The 27,530-nt window shown below is 36.3% G+C and overlaps 1 protein-coding gene across 2 annotated transcripts in view; it reads right to left on the bottom strand.

Moving 5' to 3' along the window:
- ANO5 (anoctamin 5) overlaps nt 1-27,530 on the bottom strand; it is a 102,617-nt gene that overhangs the window by 10,159 nt on the left and 64,928 nt on the right. For both annotated transcript variants that reach the window (XM_045808608.2, XM_087855346.1), the window contains 6 exons: nt 17,367-17,518; nt 14,487-14,561; nt 12,205-12,427; nt 10,155-10,324; nt 9,426-9,523; nt 2,150-2,280 (listed from right to left, as the gene is read on the bottom strand). In XM_045808608.2, the coding sequence (XP_045664564.2) occupies nt 2,150-2,280; nt 9,426-9,523; nt 10,155-10,324; nt 12,205-12,427; nt 14,487-14,561; nt 17,367-17,518 (849 nt within the window). The remainder of the gene's footprint in view (nt 1-2,149; nt 2,281-9,425; nt 9,524-10,154; nt 10,325-12,204; nt 12,428-14,486; nt 14,562-17,366; nt 17,519-27,530) is intronic.

Below are 27,530 nucleotides of genomic sequence, written 5' to 3'. Positions count from 1 at the left end.
TTTGACATCTGCTTGCCTGAAGAAAGCATCTCTTCTTGTCAGACAAGAGATTCTCTTTATTCTTCTTAAAACATAGCCTTTTATTAGGGGCTATGTTTAGGTCTATGCTGGTCTAGTCTTTATACTGGTAGTGACACATTAGCGGGGTAAGCAAGTTTTTCTTTTCTTTTCTTTTTTTTTTTTAAGATTTTATTTATTTGACAGAGAGAGAGACAGCCAGCAAGAGAGGGAACACAGGCAGGGGGAGTGGGAGAGGAAGAAGCAGGCTTCCAGCAGAGGAGCCTGATGTGGGGCTCGATCCCAGAACGCCGGGATCACGCCCTGAGCCGAAGGCAGACGCTTAATGACTGAGTCACCTAGGCACCCCTAAGCAAGTCTTTCTATCTTGCTAAATCTATGAGATCAGGGATAATGACTGATTCATTTGTATGCATCCAAGAGCCAGCATGTGTTGGGTATATAAACGTATTCAACTACAACAGTGTACAAACTACGCTGTTTAAGGTTTGAAGATGCTAATGGGTGAAAAGGCAGTGCAAAGGAAGATATCTGAAAATAAATCAGAAAATCAATCATCTAAAACATTACAAACATATATAAACTACATGTGGGCCAAGGAAATACACAATATTCTGGAATGAGGTGTTTGTTAGGGTCCTGATCCTCTGTACTATCTTGACATCTTTCTAAATAAATTTTATTCTCTTTCCTCATTAAGACTTAACACCTATGTAAGTTAGCTTCTCTTCCCATTTTTGTTCTATTGTTTCTAACAATGAAGTATAAGAATGCATTCAACTGCTGGTCTGGGCTTCCCACATGAGTGGAAACCATGTAATAAGAGATACAGGAATGGCTTTCCACTGAAGGGAGAAAGAACAACTCTTCTACTAGTGCTCTATTTTTAGATGAATTTCAAGTGTTTCTGAATTTCAACTTTTCTCATAGGAGTTTCTCAAAAGAATTAGTCTTGCCATTTACTAACCCAAGTGAACACCACTACTGGACTAAAAGACAGAAAATTCAGAGGAAGCATCATGCAGAAACAACTTGAATTTTCTGGGCTCAAATCCCACATTTTTCCTTAAAATCTTTGTGGCCCATGGCACAAATTGACCCATCCAAATTTCAGTATCCCCTAAAACAAAAGGCAGTGATTAATGAGTACTCTGTGAAATGTTTCAAGATTAGGGATAATGTACATAAAACACCCAGAATAAACTAACTCGGCTGTGTCTCAATAAATGGTAGTTAATTTTCTTATGAAACCTTGATTTCATTTTTTAATTTCAGTGATAATCCCTAACGCATTTATGTACAAATGCATTTGATACTTACACAATTAATTAAAATTACAGCTGTATCACCCTATAAAGTGAGGACTGCCCAATTTTACAAACAGCTATATGAAACGGACTTCTCTCGATTTGTCCTACATTTACCTATTTCAATCCAGGTATCATGTGTATGTATCACAGTGGAGAATCAGTAGCAATTTCAGGTCATTTTTTCATTCCACCATGCTTTTATGGGCCTTGAGAATAAGTAAAGCAAATTGTCCTCCTTAATTCTACCAGAGAAGCAGAGAAGTAACTTGAGAGGAAACATTTAAGTAGACTTTACAAGCAGTCTCCATCATCATCCCTCCTAAAATTTCACCTCAAAATCTCTTCTCTGTTCAGTCCATAGCATTTTTTATGCATTTCTTGTGTTCAACGTGAACTTGCCCACACAACTGTTTTTAGCCCACTTCTTTACAGCCTGAAATAAAGGACTTCCACTAAATGTATGTCAGACTCTGGAAATGTCTTTCAACTTATTCTCTCTCTGGGCTGTCAGTGAGGCAAACAGGAGAGCTATGCAAGCTAATTTGAGACAGGAGTTAAAAAGTGATCCTTACTTTAGTTGGTTCAACAATCTTAACATTCAATTGATAGGAAAAATATCTCTAACATTGGTGTTTTGAAACTAAGCTTCATTCTGCATTCTATCTAGTAAGGAATATAACCATTCACCTGTCTTTTCATCCACCATTCAATGATTTATTGGACGCCTATTATGTGCAGGGCAGGAAGAAATATGAAGAGCTAAAAAAACACTTACTTTACTCAGCCTGACTCTATGTTTCGAGATAGTGGTTAAAAATTACCTGTTTCTAAGTACTCATAGAATAGCCCGAGAGATCCAAAAGTTTCAAGGTCATGATCCTGCTCCCATCGACTGTAAAGCTTTTCAGAGTTGGTCCGAGCTTTTCGACGTCTCCACCAATTTAGAACCATACTGTTGGAAGTGATAAAAGTAAATACATGATTAGAATTTAAAAGAAATGATTTAGAAAACCAGGGTGTTAGATCTAGAAATTGGTGGTAAGAGAGGTTAAGTAACTTAAGATCACAGAACAAGAAGAGTGTAACCACAGCTAAAGTCGAAATAAGGATCTAGTCTTTTTACAACACATGCTGAGGTCAAAGTTCATTCTTTCTTTTTCTTTCTTTCTTTTTCTTTCTTCCTTTCTTTCTTTCCCTCTCTTTCTTTCTCCCCCCCCCTTTTTTTTTAAAAGATTTATTTATTTATTCGACAGAGATAGAAACAGCCAGTGAGAGAGGGAACACAAGCAGGGGGAGTGGGAGAGGAAGAAGCAGGCTCATAGCGGAGGAGCCTGATGTGGGGCTCAATCCCATAACACCGGGATCACGCCCTGAGCCGAAGGCAGAGGCTTAACCACTGTGCCACCCAGGCGCCCCTTTCTCTTTCTTTCTTTCTTTTCTTTCTTTCTTTCTTTCTTTCTTTCTTTCTTTCTTTCTTTCTTTCTTTCTTTCTTTCTTTCTTTCTTTTTTATTTATTTATTTATTTATTTATTTATTTATTTATTTATTTATTTATAAGAAAATAAGACAACCCTGACTCTCCCCATGGCAATATATTTACTCAGAGACAGTTCCGTTAAAGAGCATGAGGAGGACAGGGTCACCATAGGACTGCTTTTTTTTCTATTTAATTTACTAATCTTTATGTTGTCATAATACTCAGAAGGATGCTCAAGGAAATGAGAAATTGATTACAAGAGAAAATATATGGCAAAGGAAACATAGAGGTCTATCAAACACATGAAAATAAGGGCAATAATCCTAAACAAAATATTGCCTAACTAAATTCCATACTATTTGAAAAATAATGTATCATGGTAATGTTGGATTACTTTAAGAAACAGAAAGGTTTTTTTATTAGAAAAGCAATTGATGTAATAAATGACAGTAACAGATTTAAGGAGAAAAATATAAAATTATGTTGACTAATGCAGAAAAATGCATTTGATACATTTCAAGCACCTATTAAAACCTATTTATGATGGAAAAGCAGGAAAAGAAGGAAATTACTTCAATCTGATCAAAACCACTTACCAAAATGCCAGGGCAAACATCATTCTGAACAGGGAAAAGTTAGAAGCTTTCTCTTTAGAATCGAGAACAAAATAAGACTTTGCATGATCTTACTCAAGAATCTATTAGACAAAGCAAAGGAAACAACCAACAAACTATAAAAGACAGCCTACTAAATAGGAGAAGATTCTGCAAATGACATATCCAATAAAGGATTAGTATCCAAAATATATGAAGAACTGATACAACTCAACACCCCAAAAAACAAATATTCCAATTTAAAAATGTCAACATGAATAGCCATTTCTCCAAATGGACATACAGATGGCCAAAAGACACATGAAAAGATGCTCAACATTGCTCATCATCAGGGAAATGCAAATCAAAACCACAATGAGACATCACCTCACACCTGCCAGAATGGCTAAAATCAAACACAAGAAACAGTAAGTGTTGGCAAGGATGTGGAGAAAAAGGAACCCTCTTGCACCGTCGGGAATGCAAAATGGTTCAGCCACTGTGGAAGAGAGTATGGAGGTTCCTCAAAAAAGTAAAAATGGAACTATCCTATGATGCAGTAATTGCACTACTGGGAATTTTCTCAAAGAATAAAAAAACACTAATTCAAAGGGATACATGCATCCCCATGTTTATTGCAGCATTATTTATTATAGCCAAATTATGGAAGCAACCAAAGTGTCCACTGATAGATAAATGAATGTATGAAGAAGATGTGGTAGGGGCACCTGCGTGGCTCAGCTGGTTGAGTGTCTGACTCCTGATTTAGGCTCAGATCATGGTCTCAGGGTTCTGGGATTGAGCCCCACATCGGCTCCACACTCAGCAGGGAGTCTGCTTGAGATTCTCTCCCTCTCTCTCTCTGCCCCTTACTTGTTCTCTCTCTAAAATAAATAAATACATCTTTTTTAAAAAATGATGTGATATGTGTGCATACACACACACACACACACACACACACACTCTCTCTCTCTCTCCATGGAATATTATTTAGCCCTAAAAAAGAATGAAATCTTGCCATTTACAACAATGTGGATGGATCTAGAGAGTATAATGCTAAGCAAAACAAGTCAGGGAAAAACAAGTACCATAGGCTTTCACTCATATGGGGAATTAAAAAAAAAAAAGGGAAAAAAAGAGAGAGAGAGACAAATAAGAAAACCAGACTCTTAACTGCAGAGAACAAACAAATGGTTACCAGAGAGGAGGTGGGTGAAGGAATGGGTGAAATAGGTGAAGGGGATTACTAGTACACTTATCTTGATGAGCACTGGGTAACGTATAGGATTGTGGAATGCCTATATTGTACACCTGAAATGAATATAACACTGTGTGTTAACTACATAAATTAAAACTAAAAAAAAAGAAAGTCATCTTACTTCAATAAAGCAGCACTATGCCGAGCAAATGTTATGAATTCATGGTCAATTTAATAAATAATTTTCTGCAAAAAAAAAAAAAAGAATCTACAGGAGATCTTAGCAAGATGAAAAAGAAAAATGCAAAAGAATTGAAAATGAAGAGAAGAAATCTCTGACTTAGATTATTAACAGTACTGTGAATGAACTGACTGCTTAGAAAACCCAAATGAAGTTAGATAAGAATTATTAGAAAAAATAATGGAGTTTATCTACATATTTTATTCCTATATACCCACAAAACACAGGAAGAAAACATAATTTTTAAAAAGATACCATTTACAATAGCAACTAAAATTGAAAGTACCTTTAGATGGATTTGACAAAGTCCTATAAGACCTATATGCAGAAGTTTAAATCTTTATTTAAAGTCATTAAAGTCCAAAATAAACATTCATGAAATAAAAAGACTTGCTATTATGAAAATGCCTGTTGTTTTATTGAAACAACTGAAATGTAATTTCAATAAAAAAAACAAAATATTTTTCCATGTGGGGTCTGACAAGATGTTTCTAAAATCCGTACAGAAAGACAAAAGACAAAAGATAGCCAATATATTTCTATAGATGAAGAATAAGTTGGTAAGACTTGACCCACCAGAGATCAAGACTTACTATAAAGCTGTATTAATTAAGAGAGTGTAGTATTGGTACAAGGATAGACAAATCCTAGAACAGAATGGAGACCTAGTAATAGCCTTGCACTTGCTATATGGCATAAGCTGGTATTGTAGATCATGGAGACTGGAGAAGAGGAACTTCTTAATAAATGGCAAACACAACAATTACATATATGTGTGTATGTGGGAAAGAAATTAAATTTGAACTTCATATCAAACACAAAAATCTTTTCCACATATATTCAAACTTTAAAAGATAAAGAATAATATTAAAAGGTTAAAAATTAGAAGTATATGAGAATATCATTTTGATCTTGGGGTAGGGAAGGATTTATTAATTAAGACTTGAAAAAGGCTAACCCATAAAAGAAAAGATTGGTAAATTCTACCAAATTAAAAGTTTATTCTTTTATCCATCTCCACCAGAAGTTCCCTAGAGAATGATTCAGCCCACAAGGGTATATTTGCAATGCCAGAGACATTGGTGGTTGTCACAACTGGGGAGAGGGTGGGCTGCCAGCATCTAGTCTGTAGAGAGTCCAAGGATATGCTAAACTTCTCGCAACGCAGAGCACAGCCCCTACAGCAAAGAATTATCTGGCCCAAAATGTCAATAGTGCTGGGGTTGAGAAAAATAAGACAAAATTTACGTTGGGATATAATGTACCCAACACACATGACCAAATCCCAACAAAAATACAGTCACCAGAGGTTATAAAGTATTCAAATCAATTAGAAAAGGACAAATTGGTAGAAAAATGGTTAAACACCATCAACAAGGGTTTCATTAAAGAGGAAACACATTGGCTAAAAATGCTCATTCATGCTATTAATCAGGGGCATGCAAAATAAGACCAAAGTGAGATATCATTTGTACCTTCCAAATTTGTAAAATTTAAAAGATGACATGAAGTACTATAGCAAATGTACATTAAAATGAACACTTACATGCTGCTTATATCCAAACTGAAAGACAAAGAGTGAGGGCACAGAACACCTGAGATTTTTCAGACAATATAAAAAAGATGGGCATACATGGAAATGGAATCACAAAGAAAAGGGGATCACGCAGGTTGAGCAAGAAAAACCTCCCAGGAACCCCAAGAGCACGTCCATTTACTAACTGCTGAGTCCTCACACGGTAACCATTATCTTGAATTTTATAATAAGTACTTCCTTGGTTTCCTAAATAAGGTTTGATTATCTATGATCCATTTTCAGTTAATTTTTAAATGAGGTGTAAGGTTTACAGCAAGTTTTGCTATTTTGCAAATGGAGGTCCGATTGTTCCAGCAGGAGTTGTTGAAAAGACTGTTCTTTCTTCACTGAGCTGCTTTTGCATCTTTGTCAAAAATAAAATGGCCACATTTATGTAGACTTATTTCTGCAATCCTTCCTCTGTTCCATTAATACAAATATGTATCACTTCACCAATCCCAACATCTTGATTAATATTTTATGGTAAGCCTTAAAATCGAGTAGTATAATTTTTCCAACTTTATTTTTTATCAGAATTGTTTTGCCTATTTTAGTTCTTCATCTTCTAAATAAATTCTAGAATCTGCTTGTCTACATGTACAAAAAGAAATTCTGCTGATGTTTTGACTGGAATAACAAATCTATATATCAACTTGGGGGATAATTGGCATCTTTACTAATTTGAGTCTTCCAATCCGTGAACACAACATTTCTCTCCATTCATACAGATTAAACAATTTTTTCCATCAGGATCTGTACTTTTCAGCATACAAATCCCATATATTTTTTAGATTCATATCAAAGTACTCATTTTTTTTTTTTTTTTGGTGCTAACTACCTCTGTACTGATCAATGCTTCTTCCATCCTAAACTTTCATTTTGTATTCTTTTCTTGCTCAACTACACTTTTCAGCGACGGTCCATGAATGTAAACTCTTTTTATGTCTAAAAGTTGTCTTATTTCACCCGCACTTTATACATTAGTTAAACTGGTTCTAGAAATCTAAGGTGCACATTAATTTTACTCAGAATCTTGAAAACACTCCACTGTCTTCTGTATCTAATGCGAGGAGTAAGAAATCTGCGGATAGTGTAGGTGATATTCTTTTCTCTCCTGAAAGATTTTTAAATTGTTTAGCTCTCATGTTCCGGAGTTATGCCATAATGTATCCGGGTGTGAATTTAATTTTATTTATCTTACTTCATAATCCGAATTCTTTTTTTTTTTTTTAAGATTTTATTTATTTATTTGACAGAGAAACAGCCAGCGAGAGAGGGAACACAAGCAGGGGGAGTGGGAGAGGAAGAAGCAGGCTCCCAGTAGAGGAGCCTGATGTGGGGCTCGATCCCAGAATGCCGGGATCATGCCCTGAGCCGAAGGCAGACGCTTAATGACTGCGCCACCCAGGTGCCCCCATAATCCGAATTCTTTTTCATTTCTGAAATTCATGTTTTTCTTCATTTCTGGAAAATTTCCAGCAATTACCTATTCAGAGAATTGGTGAGAAGGAATTGGTGAAAGAATTTTTTCCTCCACCATTTACTCAATTCTTTTTTTCTGGAACCACTGGTAAGTTAATACGGAAGCCTTTAATATAATATAGCTTCCTGTCACTTCAATTTTTTAAAATCTCATTGTAGCTCTGTTGTATTGTACAATGCGGGAATTTCCAGTACTGTTTTCCAATTCATTAATTCATTCTTCAATTGTGCCCAATCTGCAATTGATATCATCTACTGTACTCTTTATTTAAAGTACCATGTTTCATTTATGTAGAATTGGTTCTGTTCATATTTATTTGTTCTTGTTTCATTTATACCTGTTTTTATTTAAATTATTTCTTGACCCTTTTAAATGACAGTATCACTTCCTTTCATGTTTTTAGGATTTGCCAGAATCTTCTAGTTAGAGTAAGTTCACTTTCTAAAAACTGATTCTTCTAGCAGCCTTTGTAGCATGAAATCTCATCATAAGTTTTGGAATTTTGCTTTGTAGGCTTAATTTTACTTGTTTCTTTTTTCTTTTAGTTCCTGTGTGTCTGTCTCCTTTCCTCTATCTGCATATTTATTCTCCCTCTTGTGTTTGGTTTAGGAGTTATCCCCATTCTGCCCTCCAGGCTCTCAATCTAGAGTTGGGACCTAAGATAACAGTTTAGAGTTATTTCTCTACAGTAACCGGGATGTGGTTTATCAAATACTGTTTGCAAAGATATGTCTTGTTCTTCCTTTGCCAGCACATGAAATAGAACCCCAGGAGAACTATTGAACTGTGGGGAGAGGGGGAGAGCAGAGAAGGAGGGTGTTTCCAACCTTCTTTCATGAAGAGGTGAGAATAATCCCAATCCCTAACTTCAAGTACAGTTACACTGGCCGAGCCCTGGTCTTAGTGGAGCCCTTTAGTCTACTTGATACTGTAGGTGCCAAACCTCAATGCTATCATTTCCTAACTAGGAGCCCTGCAAGATGACAGGCTTATGATTCTTTCTCTTTATATTCATGGAAATTTTCAACTTGTATTTGAGATCAACTGTCACTCTGTTTTTCTCTTTTCATAATATATTCATTATTGCTATGCTTTTGGAATAGGAAGCAATCCCTTCACATACCAAAACTTCATTCATGACCAATTTTTATGCCTAAGTGTGTCCATGTCACATGGATATTTTTACAGAGTTCAACTTTCAGTAATCTTGAGAAGTAATATGCAACATATAGAATAATGTACAGAGGATAAAACATTTAGGTTTTATCCATAAAAAATGGAGATATCCCAATGGAATCTCCATAGGAGAGGGAGATAATACCTTTTTCTCAACTTCACTCAAGCAATAAAAATCTATATCTAAAAGCCTATATTACCTTAATACATTCCTGACTATTGATTAAAAGTGAATTTTTGTTGTTGACTTAACAATTTGCTAACAATGATACCATGATAATCAAAGAATTCTTCTTCCAGAGGAAATCTCTCATGGTTACTTGAATCAAGAAAAACTTTTAAGTTGTACATACGGATAAATGGCTTCTTTGACATTTCCAAAGATCTGTTTTCCAGTCATTATGATGGTCAACTGGGTTGTCAATTCTATTAAACAGCCTCCAGGATCACACTAGTCAGAAACAAGAAAAAAAAGAAAAGTGAATGATGAAAGATGGATTTTTGCCAACAAAAGAAATCTTAGACCCAAAGATTAGAATCTGAAAATTTTGATGGGAATGGGTATTAAAGATATATAAAGATATTTAGCTCAACAGTTTCAAGCAGGATCACTAACCAGTTATAAGATAGCTGCACTACATTCAGATTGCTGGATCTCATTCTTAGAAAATCCTGAATAGGGCTAGGAGTTGTTGTTTTCTCCACGTGATTTGGATGCAAGGCAGGTATGGAAACCACTGATGTGGTCTAGCTCTAGGACCCACAGTGGAGCCCTTCCTGCTGTACTTCTGGAACGCTCTCTCTCCTCCTTTGTGAAGCCTCCAGGAATATAGAACACACTCATCCCATTTCATAGCTCATATTTTATTCCTAAATAATAGGCACAAAATAACTGCTTGCCCTAAAGGAACTGGAAAGTCTACCAAATGAAAGGATTGTAAGACCAATACTCTCTGTGGAGAGAGTCGGTGTCTTAGACTTCTCTTAAGTCTTGATAAGATCTGAGTTAGTACTGGGTACACAAAAAGTATTTAGTTAATACTGAGTTCCTGAAGCCACAAACCTCTCAAGAGAATCCTTACCTCTTCACTTCTCCACACATTAAACAAATATGTGTATTTTCCAGGATAGCCCACGAACTTCCCTTTAAAGAAAGCCACGTAGAAGCAGGACGAGTAAAAATTCACAAACTGAAACAGGAACATTTTCAAGGTAAGACTGCTCTCATATTCCTGGTAAGTTCGAGGAATTTCTGTTAAGTAATAAAACACCAAGGTTAAATTTTGCATCTTTCTGTTTCTCCCTGAATTTTGTATTGCCTGGGAGAAGTCACATTATTAGTCATATTATTCTGAGAGCCTGTTGAAATATGGCCCAGTGTTTGTCCTAAAAGACCAATATTGAGGAACTATAGATTTGTTCTTGCCTTTCTATTAGAGACTTTGTATTAATCTAATCACTGGAGAAGCCTAGGAAGCAGTCATCGCTATATTTAGATGGATAAGCTACTTGCGTGGAGTCACACAGTCAGAATATGGAATTCAAACCAGTATCAGACTGGAGAGGCTTATGCTCACCCGGTTACACTGTATGATATCCTGTAAACATATTAGATCTCTCTCTCGTCTGTTGTCAATCAGGTTTAAACAAGGACAGAAGATGATTTCCAAACTAAATTGTGTTTTCCTCTCATGAATTAAATGATTATATCAATTTTGAAAAGAATGTCATGCAAATGGTGGCAGTAATGATATACTTTCTCTCCCCTTTATTTAAAATGCATGATCATGATCTAAAATTTAGTGAATTCCAAAGGTAAAGAATATTAGATTCCTTTTACATCACAGAGAAGCATCAGGAGGTGTAAGAGAGTCAGGGAATCTGTTTTTCTGAACTGATGATCTCCCAACAGCAGGAGCTGATCCAGCCAAATTGCTGAGAGCTTCAATGATACTGAAATGGTAACACATATTATTCTAAAGACACAGACAGTTCCTCCATTTTAGTGACATTTAGCTGCATTCTTACAAAATCTCTAATGTGTATACAAGTGATTTTTCTCACTAAAATCTGTGATTTTTTAGATGCTTTGTTTTTAAGTGCTATCTGCTAGATATTTATTAACAGAGAAAAGCAACAAAATTGGGCAAGAAGTACAAATGTGAAGACAGCATTTAATGAAAGTTGCTTCCTAGCGCATGCTCTCTTTGGTTACTGTTGGACGCAATGATGGTGTAGTGACTTAGAGGAGGGACCTGAGCACACAGAAGAGAAGCTGAGGCCGGGAGGGAGGGGGGTCTCGATCTCACTTACAACTTGCCAGGGTCAAGGCGAGAAGCAACTGTGCTCCACACTCCTCTCCCTGACTGAATCTCCCACTTCAACTGTGACCCCTTTACTGTCCCTTGTAGCTGTAGGAGAACTTTTACTAATTTAAAAGGAAAAGAGGGGCACCTGGGTGGCTCGGTCAGTTAAATGTATGATTTTACTTCGGCTCAGGTCATGATCTTAGGGTCGTGATCTCGAGCCCCATGTAGGGCTCCACGCTGGGCATGGAGCCTGCTTAAGATTCTCTCTCCCTCTTCCTCTGCCCCTCCTCCCTACCGTGTGCACACATGTTCCTATCAGCCTAAAAATTAATTAATTTTAAAAAGGAAAATAATTCAGGGTCTAAGACCTATGGCAACTGAAAAGAAAAGTATTGTATTTTAGATTTACTCAGGAGGAACTGATTGTTTTGTTTTTCCTGCAATGGTTTGCAAAATCAAATATCTTCCAAAAACCATACACATCAAATAAAAATTATCTGTGTCTTGAGAAAAGTAAGGATTTTACTTAAAAGTCAACTAACCCAATCAAAGGAGGGTTAAGGCAAGAATACTCTGAAAGATCTACAGAGCCTGATTTCTTCCATTTAGTTGTTTTTCTTGCTTCCACCATAATGGGCCTAAATGTGGCTGTTAGGGGATTCTGACTACCAGCCTCTGCATCTACCTATAGAACAAAACTGCCTTCCCATGTGCCTTTAAACACTGCCTTTAAAAAGGAACTCGCCAAGGGATGGTCCAAAATGGATGTATAGCACCGGTAGAACATTTTTTCAGTGTCACACAGATGACCTGGCCAGCTTACCCATTTTTGTAATCCACGCAGATATCTTTTCATAAAAGAAATTCAAGATCAGGATGACAATAAAGTTCAAGCAGGATCCGGTGAGTGACGTGGTTATCTGGGGAGTGAGGAAACTTTTGACGTGCTTGAAGGACGCTTCACTTTCCATAAAGCTAGCGAATGTAGCAAACACTGACAGGCGGTACACAATCACAGCTACCATACACGCGATGACAAGGGCCATCTGGAAAAGGGAAACAAGGAATCAGGCACTCTGGTCTCTATCTTTGCGATGCGTACACATCTGAAACATACTACTCTCTTCATCTCATTATATTAAGGTTAGCCCCTCTGACTTGGGATACAGACCAAGCCAGTCCCTCTCACAGAGATGGCAGGAAAAGAACACTGGCAACACAAAAGGGTTGGAGAGAAGACAAGACATATGGTTGCAGCTGGGTGAGTCTAAAACAGACAAGTAGCCATTGCCCATCCTTTAGGCCTTTCTTCTACCAAGCGTTAGAAGACTAGCCAGAAGGCCAAATCCTGCCTGTGGCCTTACTCGCTCTTGTATGGTTCTTTTTTTTTTTTTTTTTTTTTTAAAGATTTTATTTATTTATTCGACAGAGATAGAGACAGCCAGCGAGAGAGGGAACACAAGCAGGGGGAGTGGGAGAGGAAGAAGCAGGCTCATAGCGGAAGAGCCTGATGTGGGGCTCAATCCCAGATCGCCGGGATCACGCCCTGAGCCAAAGGCAGACGCTTAACCGCTGTGCCACCCAGGCGCCCCGCTCTTGTATGGTTCTTGAGTTAAAGATGGCTTTTTGCTTTTTTTAAAGGTTATAAAGAAAAACAAAGATGATTACATGCCAGAGATTTTTTTGTGGCCCACAAGCCTAAAATACATGTGTCTTCCCCCAAAAACGGTTGCCAAACTCTGCCCCAGGATTGTAGTTAAACAGGTAGTGTGAAGGGGCGCCTGGGTAGCTCAGTCGTTAAGTGTCTGCCTTCGGCTCAGGTCATAATCCCTGCGTTCTGGGATCGAGCCCCACATCGGGCTCCCTGCTCAGTGGGAAGCCTGCTTCTCCCTCTCCCACTCCCCCTGCTTGTGTTCCCTCTCTTGCTGGCTGGCTGTGTCTCTCTCATCAACTAAGTAAATAAAATCTTTAAAAAACAAACAAACAAACAGGTAGTGTGAAGACCACGTACCTTCCCAAGAAGAACACATTTAGAGATTCTGCTTCATTTCCCCTCAGAATGTTACCATCAGAGTTCTGACCGCCTGGCAGTTTAGATATTTGTATAGATCCTACATAAATTTTAAACACTTCCCGTATTGCAAAAACCCAAAGATCTGGGGATGCCTTTACCTCAGTGATTGGAAAATCTGATTGTGAAAGTTGGGGGATTGAATCAAATGGAATGAATACTAGAAGTAAAAGATAGAATAATCTTTCCGGGGCCATACTCTAGATTATTTCTCAATCAAGTGCCCTGAATTGATTATTGCTCTATTATTAACAGAGTATTATTTACTCTATCACTTCTCCTCAGTGACTGTTATATCATCTAAGAAAACACACATTTAGAAGGGAAAAATCAATACCTTTTCACTAGAATTATTAAAGATAAAAAATCATGGGATAATATGAACCGTAAGGTTAAACTCTAGTCAACAGCTGCTAATTATTTATAGTTCAAAATGCTAAACTCTCAGAGGGTTAACACTGCTTCTTTTCCTTAAAATTTAAGGCCAACTGTGAGAGGACACACATTTGGAAAGTTGGAGAGCAGGAAATAAATCGTGGTGATGGAGGAATCTATTAGTTAAAAGGTATGGAAAAAACCTGACTCCCTCACCATGAGACATGCTAATTAAATTCTTCAAGTAGAAGTAGTACTTTCTTCTATTTCAGTGAGAAAATAAATTTTAAGAGTATATGCCTCTTTTTTTTTTTTTTGCATTTTGTAAAAATATTTTAAGTGGAGATAAAGATAAATTAATGATTTTTTTTAAGGAAAGAAAAAACCAAATAGTCTGCAAACGAATTGTCTGTTACACTGTTCTGGTTGCTGGGAGAGGGGGGAGGGGCAGGCTCTAAGATGAGGCACCAGTCTCTTTCCCCCAGCACTTTCTCCAAGGTTCAATTATGGCACTTTCATGTGAATCACACGTGATTTTATATAGGAGCTCTATTCAAAATAAAAAGACTGGGGAGGGACACATGGCAGATGAAACTCCTGAGCTAATCCTGATATGATTGCACATCAAGAGATGAGAGCAGTTTTCCGAGAATGCTCACCCATAACGTCACCGTAGCTCCCGATAAAAAGTACCATGGAAGACGACTCCATAGAGGCATGTAAGGTTCCATCTCCTGCAATTTTGAAGAAATCACAGCAAAATTCAAAATCTACCCTCAAAGTTGGGGTGCTAAGCAATAGTCAAAACCACAAAACCCCAGTTACAGTAGAAACCTCCCTGAGTGCACTAGGGCTCATGGGCAGCTACACTCGCAATGGTGCCTTCCCTTCAAGGAGAGACCTTCGGGGCTCTTAGGTGAGATATTTCACACATGATATGAGACATAATGGATACACATAGCCTCAGGGTTAAATTAGAGTGGTATTCAGGGCTTAGTACAGAGGAAACAAAGTCGAAACCTGAGGGCTGCTGCATAAGAGTACGTGCTTTAATAATACTACAGTTTTATTCTAATTGAATTGAATCGAACTGCATTGCTTGATAATTGCTACGCATGATATTAAATAGGGCACCATCTTTATATTTACGGGATTGTGTTCTTCCATACAGTTCAGGGGACCGGACTTCTCTACCTTGATGTTTTTCTAAGTCATATAGGGAAGATATTCATTATATCAGCTGAAACTCTTAGCTATATCAAGAGGCAGTGAGATCTTATCCAAAAAAAAGCTATATTTACTATATTGCCACATAGTAAAAAAGATCTGTCAGCAGAAATCTAAATCATGTAATCCCATCTAAAGGATAGGATTTTTAGGGAGGATTTTTACACCATGAGGATTTTTAGGGAAGACTGAATGCAAACAGAACTCGACAGGCAGATGCAAGTTGGTACAGCCACTCTGGAAAACAGTGTGGAGGTCCCTTAAAAAGTTAAAAATTGAGCTACCCTATGATCCAGCAATTGCACTACTGGGTGTTTACCCCAAAGATACAGATGTAGTGAAGAGAAGGGCCATATGCACCCCAATGTTCATAGCAGCATTGTCCACAATAGCTAAATCGTGGAAGGAAACGAGATGCCCTTCAACAGATGACTGGATTAAGAAGCTGTGGTCCATATATACAATGGAATATTATTCAGCTATCAAAAAGAACGATTTCTCAACATTTGCTGCAACATGGACAGCACTGGAGGAGATAATGCTAAGTGAAATAAGTCAAGCAGAGAAAGACAATTATCATATGGTTTCTCTCATCTATGGAACATAAGAACTAGGAAGATCGGTGGGGGAAGAAAGGGATAAAGAAAGGGGGGGGGTAATCAGAAGGGGGAATGAAGCATGAGAGACTATGGACTCTGGGAAACAAACTGAGGGCTTCAGAGGGGAGGGGGGTGGGGGAATGGGATAGATTGGTGATGGGTAGTAAGGAGGGCACGTATTGCATGGTGCACTGGGTGTTATACGCAACTAATGAATCATTGAAGTTTACATCAAAAACCAGGGATGTACTATATGGTGACGAACATAATATAATAAAAAAAAATACTACGATTAAAAAAAAAAGAACTCGACAGGCAGAGTAGCTGTCCAAGAGCTCTACTGAATGTGTGTGCATGTGCGCATGTGTGTGTCCAATATGTATGTGCTTGTGTACGCATGCTTGCTTGTGCACGTGTGTGTGCGTCCACACACACGGATGAATTACTGACACAGACTCAAAGGGAGGGCTCTGGTCATCCTGAACCACTAAAGAAGCACTGCGAGTATGGCAAAAACCCTGATTTCAAAACCATTCAAGCAGATGATTCACAGTGAATCGATCCCTACTGTTTTCAGCTGGTTTCAAACACAAACATTCAGTACTTCTTGTTTTTACGGCAATAAGTTTAGGCCTGCTTTTAATTTCCTTTTTATACCATGAAATATGAATAGATACACTTTATGTCATGATCATGACAATGCCTCTTTTAATTATTTTCCTAATGTCCTACAGCCACCCAAGTTGTTAATATATTTTCTGAGGTGATTTTTCCCCCTTTGCTCATTTACTGCAATTTTTGTAATGTCTCAGTAAAGTTGATAGATGCTTAGTGAGTGCATGAATGCCTACACTGTGCAAATAATCTTGAGTCTTATACCACAAGAATAGTGGCCCGAACAGAGTGGGAAATTCTGCTGAAGAGATTGTTAGAGACATACTCTATTCTCCCTTTACAGCTTCAGGCCACACAGTGATTATGGATGATGGAAAGGTAGGGATGCTAAGAATATGTGGCCAAGAGTCCAGTCTTTGAAGGCAAAGTACCTTGCATTTTTCACATTAAAAAAAAAAAAAAAAAAAGGTACCAAGAAGTCAAATTACTCAGTCAACAACATATAGGTGATATTTGTCAGTGAAGGATCCCCAGATCTGGACTTTGCTGTCTAGACACTAGCGCAATGATCTTCCCATTATAATAAATTAAAAGGGACTAGGTGAATAAAATCTGGTCTAATAAAACAATCACTCATAAGCTCACTATCTTAATACAATACAACTTTAATTTGGTATATTAACTTAGTATCATTTCCATGTGTATATATATTTATATACTAAGTCCACAGCATACACATTATTTTCCATTTTCCTTTTACTTCATTTATTACAAAAGTATGTTATTTCATGACATGATGTCTTGTATTTGCTTCAAAATCATCTCATGGCAGGGAGGAGCAAGTGTGAATGAAACTAGACTGTCCATGAATTAGTATTCACTGAAGCTGGGTGATGTGTCCATCCTGGGGTTCATTGTACTTTTCTATCTACTTTTTTTGTAGTATTTGAAATACATATGAGAAACAAGGAAAGAAGTTAATAAGATTTATATGTTGGCGAATATTTTGAAGGCAAATTAAAATATACGCTATTACTTGTGCGGCAACCACAGCGGTGTGTCCATCGAGATACGTTGGCCATGGGTTCCCTGACCTACCTTAGTCACTGCATTCATCTTCCTGTGTTTACACATCGCTTCAAATTCCGGTCTCAGCTGAAGCTGCTGCTGCTCCTCTTCAAAGTCCACCAGGTCCCACTCATACTCCATTCTGGCCTGTCGTTGTTTCCAAAACTCCAAAAACAATGTGACTGTAGACAAAGAAATGTATAAAAACAATTGTAATCAAGGATGGAGAAATAAAGTACATAAGAAAATAATCTGTTTTTTTTCCCCTCTACTTTAAAAAACCATGTTGGTTGAATGATGGTTCTTTTGTCACTACTATGTTGGCTTAATAGCATGTAATAACATTGAAATAACTCATGTAGAAATTCAAGTTAATTTCATAGCAGTCCATGCAAGATAAACAATGATACTCTGAAGTAATATTTAAATTTAACTTTTTACTAACACCTAGATTTTGTTTGCATGTTTTTTTACTGAAATCATTCAAGCAAGTATACCAGTTTTTCAGGCTTAGGTAAATTTAAGGAAAACATGAGAGGCATTCCCATAGCACAATCTCTGTCTCTCTGTCTCTGTCTGCCTCTCTCTCTCTCTTTCTATATATGTGTATATATGTGTGTGTGTGTATGTGTGTATACACACACATATATATGATAAACTTTCAATTGCAGCATAATCTTAATAAATTTTCAATTGCAGCATAACACATTTACAGAAAAGTACAAAAAATACAACTGTACAATCTAAAGAATTTTCACAAAATAAACACTCTCGAGTGATCAGCATCAATATCAAAAAATAGAACATGACCCCCAGAAACACTTCTTTAGGACTCTTCTAAGATGTAAGTGTAACTAGTATCCTAGCTTCTAATATTATTATAGGATAGTTTCACCTGTCTTTGAGTTTTTCATAAACTGGTGACATGCCACAGGTAGTTTTTGTGTTAGGTTTGTTTCAGTTCAACTTCTCTTGTAAACTGAATCCATATTGCTGTATGTAGCAAAAATTCATTTATTTTCATTGTTGTATAGTATTCCTAAGTAAATCACAATTCTGTTTTTTCTCGGATTCATGGTCGTTTGGGCTACTGACAGGTTTTCTGCTATTACAGATAGTGTTGCTGTGAATAATCTTAGACATAAATTTTTTGGTGGGCATATGCATGCCTTTCTGTTGGGTATCTATCTAAGAATGGAATACTAACACAATCAATATTAACTTATAATTTTATCACCTGTGATTCAAATTTTAATGTTTCATCTGACTCATTCCCTACTTTTATTTTAATTTAAAATTTTTATAATTTTTAATTTTTTTTAAGTAGAATCCCAACATGGGGCTTCAAGTCACAGCCTTGAGATCAAGAGCAGAGCTAAGATCAAGAGTCAGACACTTTACTGACTGAGCCACCCAGGTGCCCCTTTATCTCACTTAAAAAAAAAAAAATTATTGTTAGAACACCTAACCCGCTTTTTACCCTCTAAACAAATTTTAAGTCTACAATACCCTACTGTTGACTATAGGCACAAGGTTGCACAGCAGCTCTCTAGAGCTTACTTATCTTACTTAACTGAGACTATATGCCCATTGATTAGTTACTCCTCTTTCCCCCCACCTCCCCTTACCTCCAACAATCTCCATTCCACTCTCTAATTCTATAAATGTGACTATTTTAGATACCTCATATAAATGGACTCATGAAGGATTTCTCTGTGACTGGCATATTTCACTGAAGAGAATGTTTTCAAGGTTCATCCATATTGTCATGTATTGCAGAATTGCCTTCTTCTCAAAGGTGAATAGCATATCAAATGTACATACCAACAGTATATGGTGTATATATATATATCACAAATTCTTTATCCATTCATTTGTCGATGAACATTTAGGTAGTTGCCACAATTCACTTATTGTGGATAGTGCTGCAGTGAACATAGGAGTCCCAACATCTCTTCAAGATCCTGATTTCAATTATCTGTAGTAAATACTCAGAAATGGTATTACTAGATCATATGGTAGTTCTATTTTTAGTTTTCTGAGGAATTTCCATACTGTTTTCTAGCTGCACCATTTAGCATTCCCACTAACAAGGTACAAAAATTCATTATAATTCTCCACATCCTCACCAGCTCTTGCCTTTTGTTGCTTCGGAAATAGCCATCCTGACAAGTATGAGATGACATCTCACTGTGGTTTTGATTTTCATTTCCCTGGTAACTAGTGATACTAAGCCTTTTTTCATATACCTATTGGCCATTTGTATATATTCTTTGGAGAATGTCTATGTCAGTCCATTGCCCATTTTAAAATCAGGTTATTAGGGTTTTTTCACTATTTTAAAAAAGATTTTATTTATTTATTTGAAAGAGAGAGTGTGCACAGGTGGGGAGGGGCAGACGCAGAGGAAGAAAGAATCTGAAGCAGATTCCACACTGAGCACAGGGCCTGATTCAGGGCTTGATTCCACAGCTGCGAGATCATGACCTGAGCCGAAACCGAGTCCAATGTCTAACTGACTGTGCTAACCAGGCACCGTGGGCTTTTTTTATTACTGAGTTTCAGGAATTCGTTACGTATTTTGGAGATTAACCCCTTATCAGATAAATGATTTGCAAACATTTTTTGTTTGTCTTCTCTTTTTTGGGTTGTCTTCTCACTATGTTGTTTTCTGTTCTGCACAGAAACTTTTTAACTTGATGTAGTCCAGCTTGTTTTTTGTTTTTGTTACCTGGGCTTTGGTGTTATGGCCAGGAAATCATTGCCAAGATCAATGTCATCGAGCTTTTCCTTAAATTTTCTTTTAGGAGTTTTACATAGTTTCAGGTCTTACATTTAAGATTTTATCCAATTATGAAGTGATTTTTGTGTATAATGTAAGATAATGATTCAATTTCATTCTTCTGCATGTGGATATACAATTTCTCCATACCATTTGTTGCAGAGACTACCCCTTCCCCATTGTGTATTCTTGGAACTCTTGTCAGAGATTAGTTACCCATAAATGCATGGGTTTATTTGTGAACTTTATTCTATTCTACTGGTCTGTATATCTGTCTTTATGCCAGTGCCATATTGTTTTGATTACTGTAGCTTTGCAATTTTGAAATCAAGAAGTGTGATGCCTCCAGCTTTGTTCTTTCTCAAGACTGACCTGGTTACTTCAAGACTTTTGTGATTCCACATGAATTTTTTTCAGTTGTTTTCCCTATTTTTGTAAAAAAGGCCATTGGAATTTTGGTAGAGATCATATTGAATGTTTAGATCACTTTGGGTAGTATGGAAAAATTAATAATATTAAGTCTTCCAATCTATGAGCATGGGATGGCTTATTATATTATTCCTCCAAATATTTAGAAATATAGGTATTGCTTGCTTTGCATGGTTCCAGTATGCATGGGTTTCCGTTTCCATGGATTAGTTACATAACACCAGTCCCCCATCATGACTCAAAATTCAGGTACTGCAGTATATTAACTGTGAACTGTTTCATAAAGCACAAATTTTCCTGTAGTTCTTCAAACCACAAATCACTACATAAATAGCAGATGTGTATCATGATTATTTGACCAATCACATCACTTTAAATGCTGCTGGTATTTGAACAACTGCATTACTGTTATTCTGTTAATGCGGAGACAGCAAATCATGCTTTTGTGTTTTCTCGTCTTCCATGTGACATTTTACAAAAATGTATATCAAAAGATAGACCTGATCAACAAGGATGATAGTATAGCAAGAAATGAAAAGTGATAACAAATAAAACATAAATGGAGTTATAGAAGAAACAGGAGACCGAGAGTATTGACGCTGCTGCCATTTGAGAGACTCTACATACACAGCCAGACAAACCTAGCAAGGGCAAACCTGCTGACATAAATGAAGAAAGCAGTTGTGAGAAAGAGGGATGATGTCTCATAGGAAGTGATGTTGGCAAAACCTTCAGCTTAAACAGACTGTCAGTGATAGTTCATTACAATGAAAGCACAGAGGATAAACTAATGCTCACACCAGATTGTTCTATCCTTGGATACCTTTCCCCCCCTTTTCCCTATCAAAATCCTATTTAAAAAAAAAAAATCCCAAACAAATTCCATATCTTCCATCGTTATCTTAATTCCTTTAGTCAAGAAATAATTCCCCCTCTGTACTCCCTCAGCACTTAAAATTTAATGAGAGTATGTATCAGATTCTGGCCAAATTAGATTGCGACCTTCTTAAGAACAGGTTATATTTCACTCATTTTTTAATTCATTTTTTAATTTAATACTGACTGAGGCAGATGGCTTTTACTCATTTATTCATTTCTTTACTCATATATTCAGTAGATACACTGTTACTAGGAGAACAAAGTTTTAAGAGCATAGTATAATTAACCAGTGTTTTAATATTCCAATCTTTCCCTGAAAGAGATCTACTTGCATACTCAGAAGCTGTTACCTGAAGGTCTGGCTTCCCCAAACAGGCTGCATCTAGGTGCTAAGATCTTCCCCCTTTGGGACCCTGACAGCTTTTGGCATATTCCCAAATACTGGGAACCACTAAGAACAAAGAAAGCAGTGTAGACAATCACAGAGTTTAGAGTTCAGACTGGATTGATCAAAAAGATTCATCTCCTATACCAGATCACATTGTCAGGACTGGGAGAGGTAGCTGTTTTAAATAATGTGCAGAAACCAACACACAGAGACAAAGCAAATGAAGAAACATAGGAATATGTTCCAAACAACAACAATAAAACAAAAACAAAAAGAAAATAAACCTCAGTAAATGACCTTAATGAAATGAAGATAAATGATTTACCTGATAGAGAGTTTTAAATAATGGTCATAAAGATGTTTACCAAAGTCAGAATAACAATGTGTGAACAAAGAGAAAGGAAATATAAAAAAAGTAATAAACACAAATCAGAGAGCTGAAGAATGCAATACTGTACTAAAAATTTCAATAGAGGGATTCCACAGAAGATTAGATCAAGTGAAACAAGGCTCAACAGACTTGAAGACAGGGCAGTGGAATTCAATCAGAGGAGCAAAAAGGAAAAAGAGTGAAGTTAGCTAAAAGGACTTATGAGACATTACCAAGCTGACCAACATTTACATTACAGGCTCCCAAAAGGAGAAGAGAAGTAAGAAAGGAGCAGAAAACTTACTCAAAGATAAAATGGTTGAAAACATCCCTAACATGGTGGGAGGGGTATATCAAATCCTGGAAGCACAAAGCATTCCAAAGGAATCCCAAAAGACCCACACTAAGACAAACTATAATTAAATTCTCAAAAGTTAAAGGCAAAGAGAGGATCTTATAACAGCAATAGAAAAACAACTTGTTAAGTACAAAGGAACCATCATAACACTATCAGCAGATTTTTCAGCAGAAACTTTGCAGGCCAGGAGAGAGTGGCATGATATAGTCAAAGTGCCAAAAGACAAAAACTGCCAACCAGGAATATTCAACCTGGCAAGCTCTCTTTCAGAACTGAAGAAGAGATAAAGAGTTTTCCAGACAAGCAAAAGCTAAAGGCGTTCATCATCACCAAGATGGCCCAGCCTTATAAGAAATGTTAAAGGGACTTCTTTGATATGAAATAAAAGAGTGCTAATTAGTAACACAAAAACATATGAAAGTATAACTTCACTAGTAAAGGTAAATATACAGTTATATATAGTTAAATTCAGAATACTCTAATGTAATGGTAATGGGTAAGTAAGTCATTTATAAAACTACTATGAAGGTTAAAAGACAAAGAGTAGTAAAAATAACTATACGATAACTGGTTAATGGATAAACAAGATGAAAAATGTAAATTGTGACATCAACAGCATAAAAAATGGAGGGGAAAGTAAAAATACAGAACTTCAGTATGCATTCAAAACTAATTTGTCTTAGTTTACCATAGATTATTACTAACTATAAGATGTTTTATATAAGCCTCGTGGTATGCACAAAGCAAAAACCTATAATAGATACATAGAAGATAAAAAGAAAGAACATAAGCATACCATTAGAGAAAATCATCATAGCCCAAAGCATGAGGGCAAGACAGGAAGGAACAAAGAAATTATAAAACAGCCAGAAAAAAATTAACAAAATGGCAAAAGTAAGTCCATACCTACCAATTATTACTTTAATGTAAATAAACTAAATTCTCCAATCAAAAGTCTTGGAGAGGCTGAATGAGTAAAAAACAAGACCCAAATATATGCAAACTGCAAGAGACTACAGCTTTAAGGACATACATACTGAAAGGGAAGGGATGAAAAAAAATATTCCATACAAATGGAAACCAAAAGAAAGCAAGGTTAGTTATACTTCTATCAGACAAAATAGACTTTAGACAAAGGCTGAAATAAGAGGCAAAGAAAATCATTATATAATGATAAAGAGGTCAATCAAGCAAGAGGATATAATATTTGTAAATATTTATCCATCCAACGGCGGAACACCCAAATAAATAATACGAATATTAAGAAAACCGAAGACGGAAATCGACAGTAATAGAAATAGAAGTAGGGGACTTCGATACCCCCACTTTCAACAGTGGATAGATTATTCACACAGAAAAATCAATAACGAATCATTGGACTTAAATTACACGTTAAACCAGAAGAACTTAACAGACATCTGCAGCACATTCTACCCAACAAGAGCAGAATGCATATTCTTCTCAAGTGTACATGCAACATTCTCCAGGAAAGATCAAATGTTGGGACCAAAAGACAAGTCTTAATAAATTTAACAAGTTTGAAATCCTATTAACCATCTTTTCCAACCACAACAGTAGCAACCTAGAAATCAATTATAAGACAAAAACTGAAAAATTCACAACTATGTGGAAATTAAACAACATGCTTCTGAATAATGAATGAGTCAAAAAGAAATCAAAAGAGAAATCAAAAAAGTATTGGAGACAAATAAAATTGGAAATATGACATACCAAAACTTATGGGATGCAGCAAAAGCAGTTCTAGGAGGAAAGTTCATAGTAATAAACGCATATATTAAGACATAAAAAAAAGCTCAAATAAACAACCTAACTTTAGACCACAAGAAACTAAAAAAGAAGAACAAACTGAGCACAAAGTTAGTAGAAAGAAGAAAATAACAAAGATCAGAGTGCAAATAAATGAAACAGGGACTAAACAGACAATAGAAAAGATCAATGAAACTAAGAGCTGTTTTTCTTCTTCAAAAAGTAAACAAAATAGACAAAACTTCAGCTAGACTTACCAAGAAAAAAAGAGAGAGGACTCAAATAAATAAAATTAGAAATGAAAGAGGAAACAGGACAACTGCTACCACAGAAATACAAATAATCGTAACAGACTACTATGAACAATTATATACCAACAAATTGCACAAGCTAGAAGTGGGTAAATTCTTATAAATACAACCTACTAAGACTGAATCATGAAGAAATAGAAAATCTGAACAGACCAATGACTAGTAAGGATCTCGAATCAGTAATCGAAAACCTCCCCACAAAGATAAGTCCAGAAGAAGATGACTTCACTGGTGCATTTTGCTAATCATTTAAAGAATTAATGCCAATCTCTCTCAAATTCTTGCCAAAAATATAATAGGAGGGAAGACTTCCAGGCTCATTTTATTAGGCCAGCATTACTCTCATACCAAAACCAGACAAAGACATCATGAGAAAGGAAAACTACAGGCCAATATCCCTGATGAACACAGATGCAAAAAACTTGAATAAAACACCAGCAAATCAAATTCAACAATACATTAAAAGGATCGTACACCATGATTAAGTAAAATTTATTCCAGGGATACAAGGATGGTTCTACATGCACAAATCAATCAATGTGGTATACTACATTAATAAAATGAATGATAAAAATTTACGGTCATCTCAGTTGATACAGCAAAAGCATTTAAAAGAATTCATGATAAAAATTCTCAACAATATCGGTATGGAGGAAATGTACCAACATAATAAGGGTCATATATGACAAGCGCACAGCTAAGATCAGTCTCAGTGGTGAAAGCTAAAAGGTTTTCCTCTATGATCACAAACAAGACAAGGAAGGATGCCCATTCTTGCCACTGTTTTCAATAAAGAACTAAAGTCCTAGCTAGAACAATTAGCCAAGAAAAAGAAAGAAATGGCATATAATTTGGAAAGAAAAAAGTAAAACTTTCTTTATTTGCAAATGACATTAAATTATGTATGGAAAGTCCTAAAGATTCCACCAAAAATAGAATAAAGGAATTCAGGAAAATTTGAGGATAAAACATTAGTTGTTTCTAGACACTAACCACATACTATCAGAAAGAGAAATGAAGAAAACAATCCCATTTTCCATAGCATCAAAAGGAATAAAATGTCTAGGAATAAATTTAACCAAAGAGGTGAAAGATATGTACATTGAATACTACAAGATATAGATAAAAGAAACTCAAGAAGACACAAATAAATGGCAAGATACTCTACGCTTATGGACTACAAGAATTAATACTGTAAAAATGTCCATACTACCCAAGCAATCTTCAGATTCAATGCAATCCCTATCAAAATTCCAAAGACATTTTTCATAGAAATAGAATAAACAATACCAAAATTTGTATGGAACCCCAAAAGACCTGGAATAGTCAGAGCAATCTTGAGAAAAAAGAACAAAACAGTAGGCATCACACTACTACATCAAAGCTACAGTAATTACATTTTATAATTTATATTACAAAGCTATAGTAATCAAAACAATAGAATACTGGCATAAAAACAGACACATAGACTTATGTATCATAATGAGAATCCCAGAAATAAACCCATGCATGTATGATCAACTAATATATGACAAAGGAGCCAAGAATATTCAATGGGAAAATGACAGTTTCTTCAACAAATGGTTTTGTAAAAACGGATATTCATTTGCAAGCAAACAAAGCTAAATCCCTATCTTAGACCATATGCCAAAATCAACTCAAAATAGATTACAGACAGAATGAGCATAAGACCTGAAACCAGAAAACTCCTGGAAGAAAATATCACGGGTAATAAGCTCCTTGACGTTGGTCATAGCAATGATTTGTTAGATTTAACATAAAAGCTAAGGCAACAAAAGCAAAAATAAACAAGTGGGACTACATCAAACTAGAAAGCACAGCAAAGGAAACCATTACCAAAATGAAAAGAATGAGAGAAAATATTTGCAAATTATATATTTGATAAGGGGTTAATATCATATACATATGATACAACTCAAGAGCAAAACAAAACAATCCATCAAACTGGACACAGAATCTAATTAGATATTTTTCCAAAGAAGACACAGAAATGGCCAACAGGAAGGCACCTACATGGCTCAGTTGATTACTTTGTCTGACTCTTGATTTTGGGTCAGGTCATGATCTCAGGATCATGAGATCAAGCCCTGTGTTGGGCTCTGCATTGGGTGTGGAGCCTGCTTAAGATTCTCTCTCTCTCTCTTCTTCTGTCCTTCAACCCTACTCATGAGCACATATGTGGTTGCTCTCTCTCTCTTAAAAAAAAAAAAAAAAAGCCAACAGGTACACGAAAAGAGGCTCAACATCACTAATCATCGGGAAAATGAAAATCGAAACCACAATGAGATATCACTTCATACTTGTTAGAATGGCTGTCACCGGAAAGACAAGAGATAACAAGTGCTGGCAAGGATGCAGAGAAAAGGGAACCTCTGTGCACTGTTGGCAAGAATGTAAATTAGTACAGCCACTACTGAAGACAGTATGGAGGTTCCTCAAAAAATTAAAAATAGAACTACCATATGATCCAGCAATTCTACATCTAGGTATATATTCAAAGGAAACAAAAATCACAAATTTGAAGTGATATCTGCATCCCCATGTTTACTGTGGCATGATTTATAATAGCCAAGTCAGGGAGATAACCTGTGTCCACTGATGGACTATGAATGGGTAAAGAAAATGTGGCATATATGTATACAGTGGAATAACATCCATCCATAAAAAGAAGAAAATCCTCCCATTTGTGACAACATGGATGGACCTTAAGGATGTTATGCTAAATGAGATAAATCAGAGAAATACAAATACTGTATGATCTCACTTGTATGTGGCATCTAAAAAAATCTTGTAGACACAGATAGATTGGTGGTTATTGGAGTGCGGGGTGGATGGATGAAAGTGGTCAAAAGGTACAAATTTTGGGTATAAGATTAATAAGCTCTTACA

This window comes from Ursus americanus, chromosome 24 (genome assembly GCF_024610735.1).
Source record: "Ursus americanus isolate L20-20 chromosome 24, mUrsAme1.1.p, whole genome shotgun sequence".
NCBI classification, from domain to species: domain Eukaryota; kingdom Metazoa; phylum Chordata; class Mammalia; order Carnivora; family Ursidae; genus Ursus; species Ursus americanus.
Note: the sequence above shows the minus strand (reverse complement) of the source record. Positions and strands in the feature narration are given on the sequence as shown.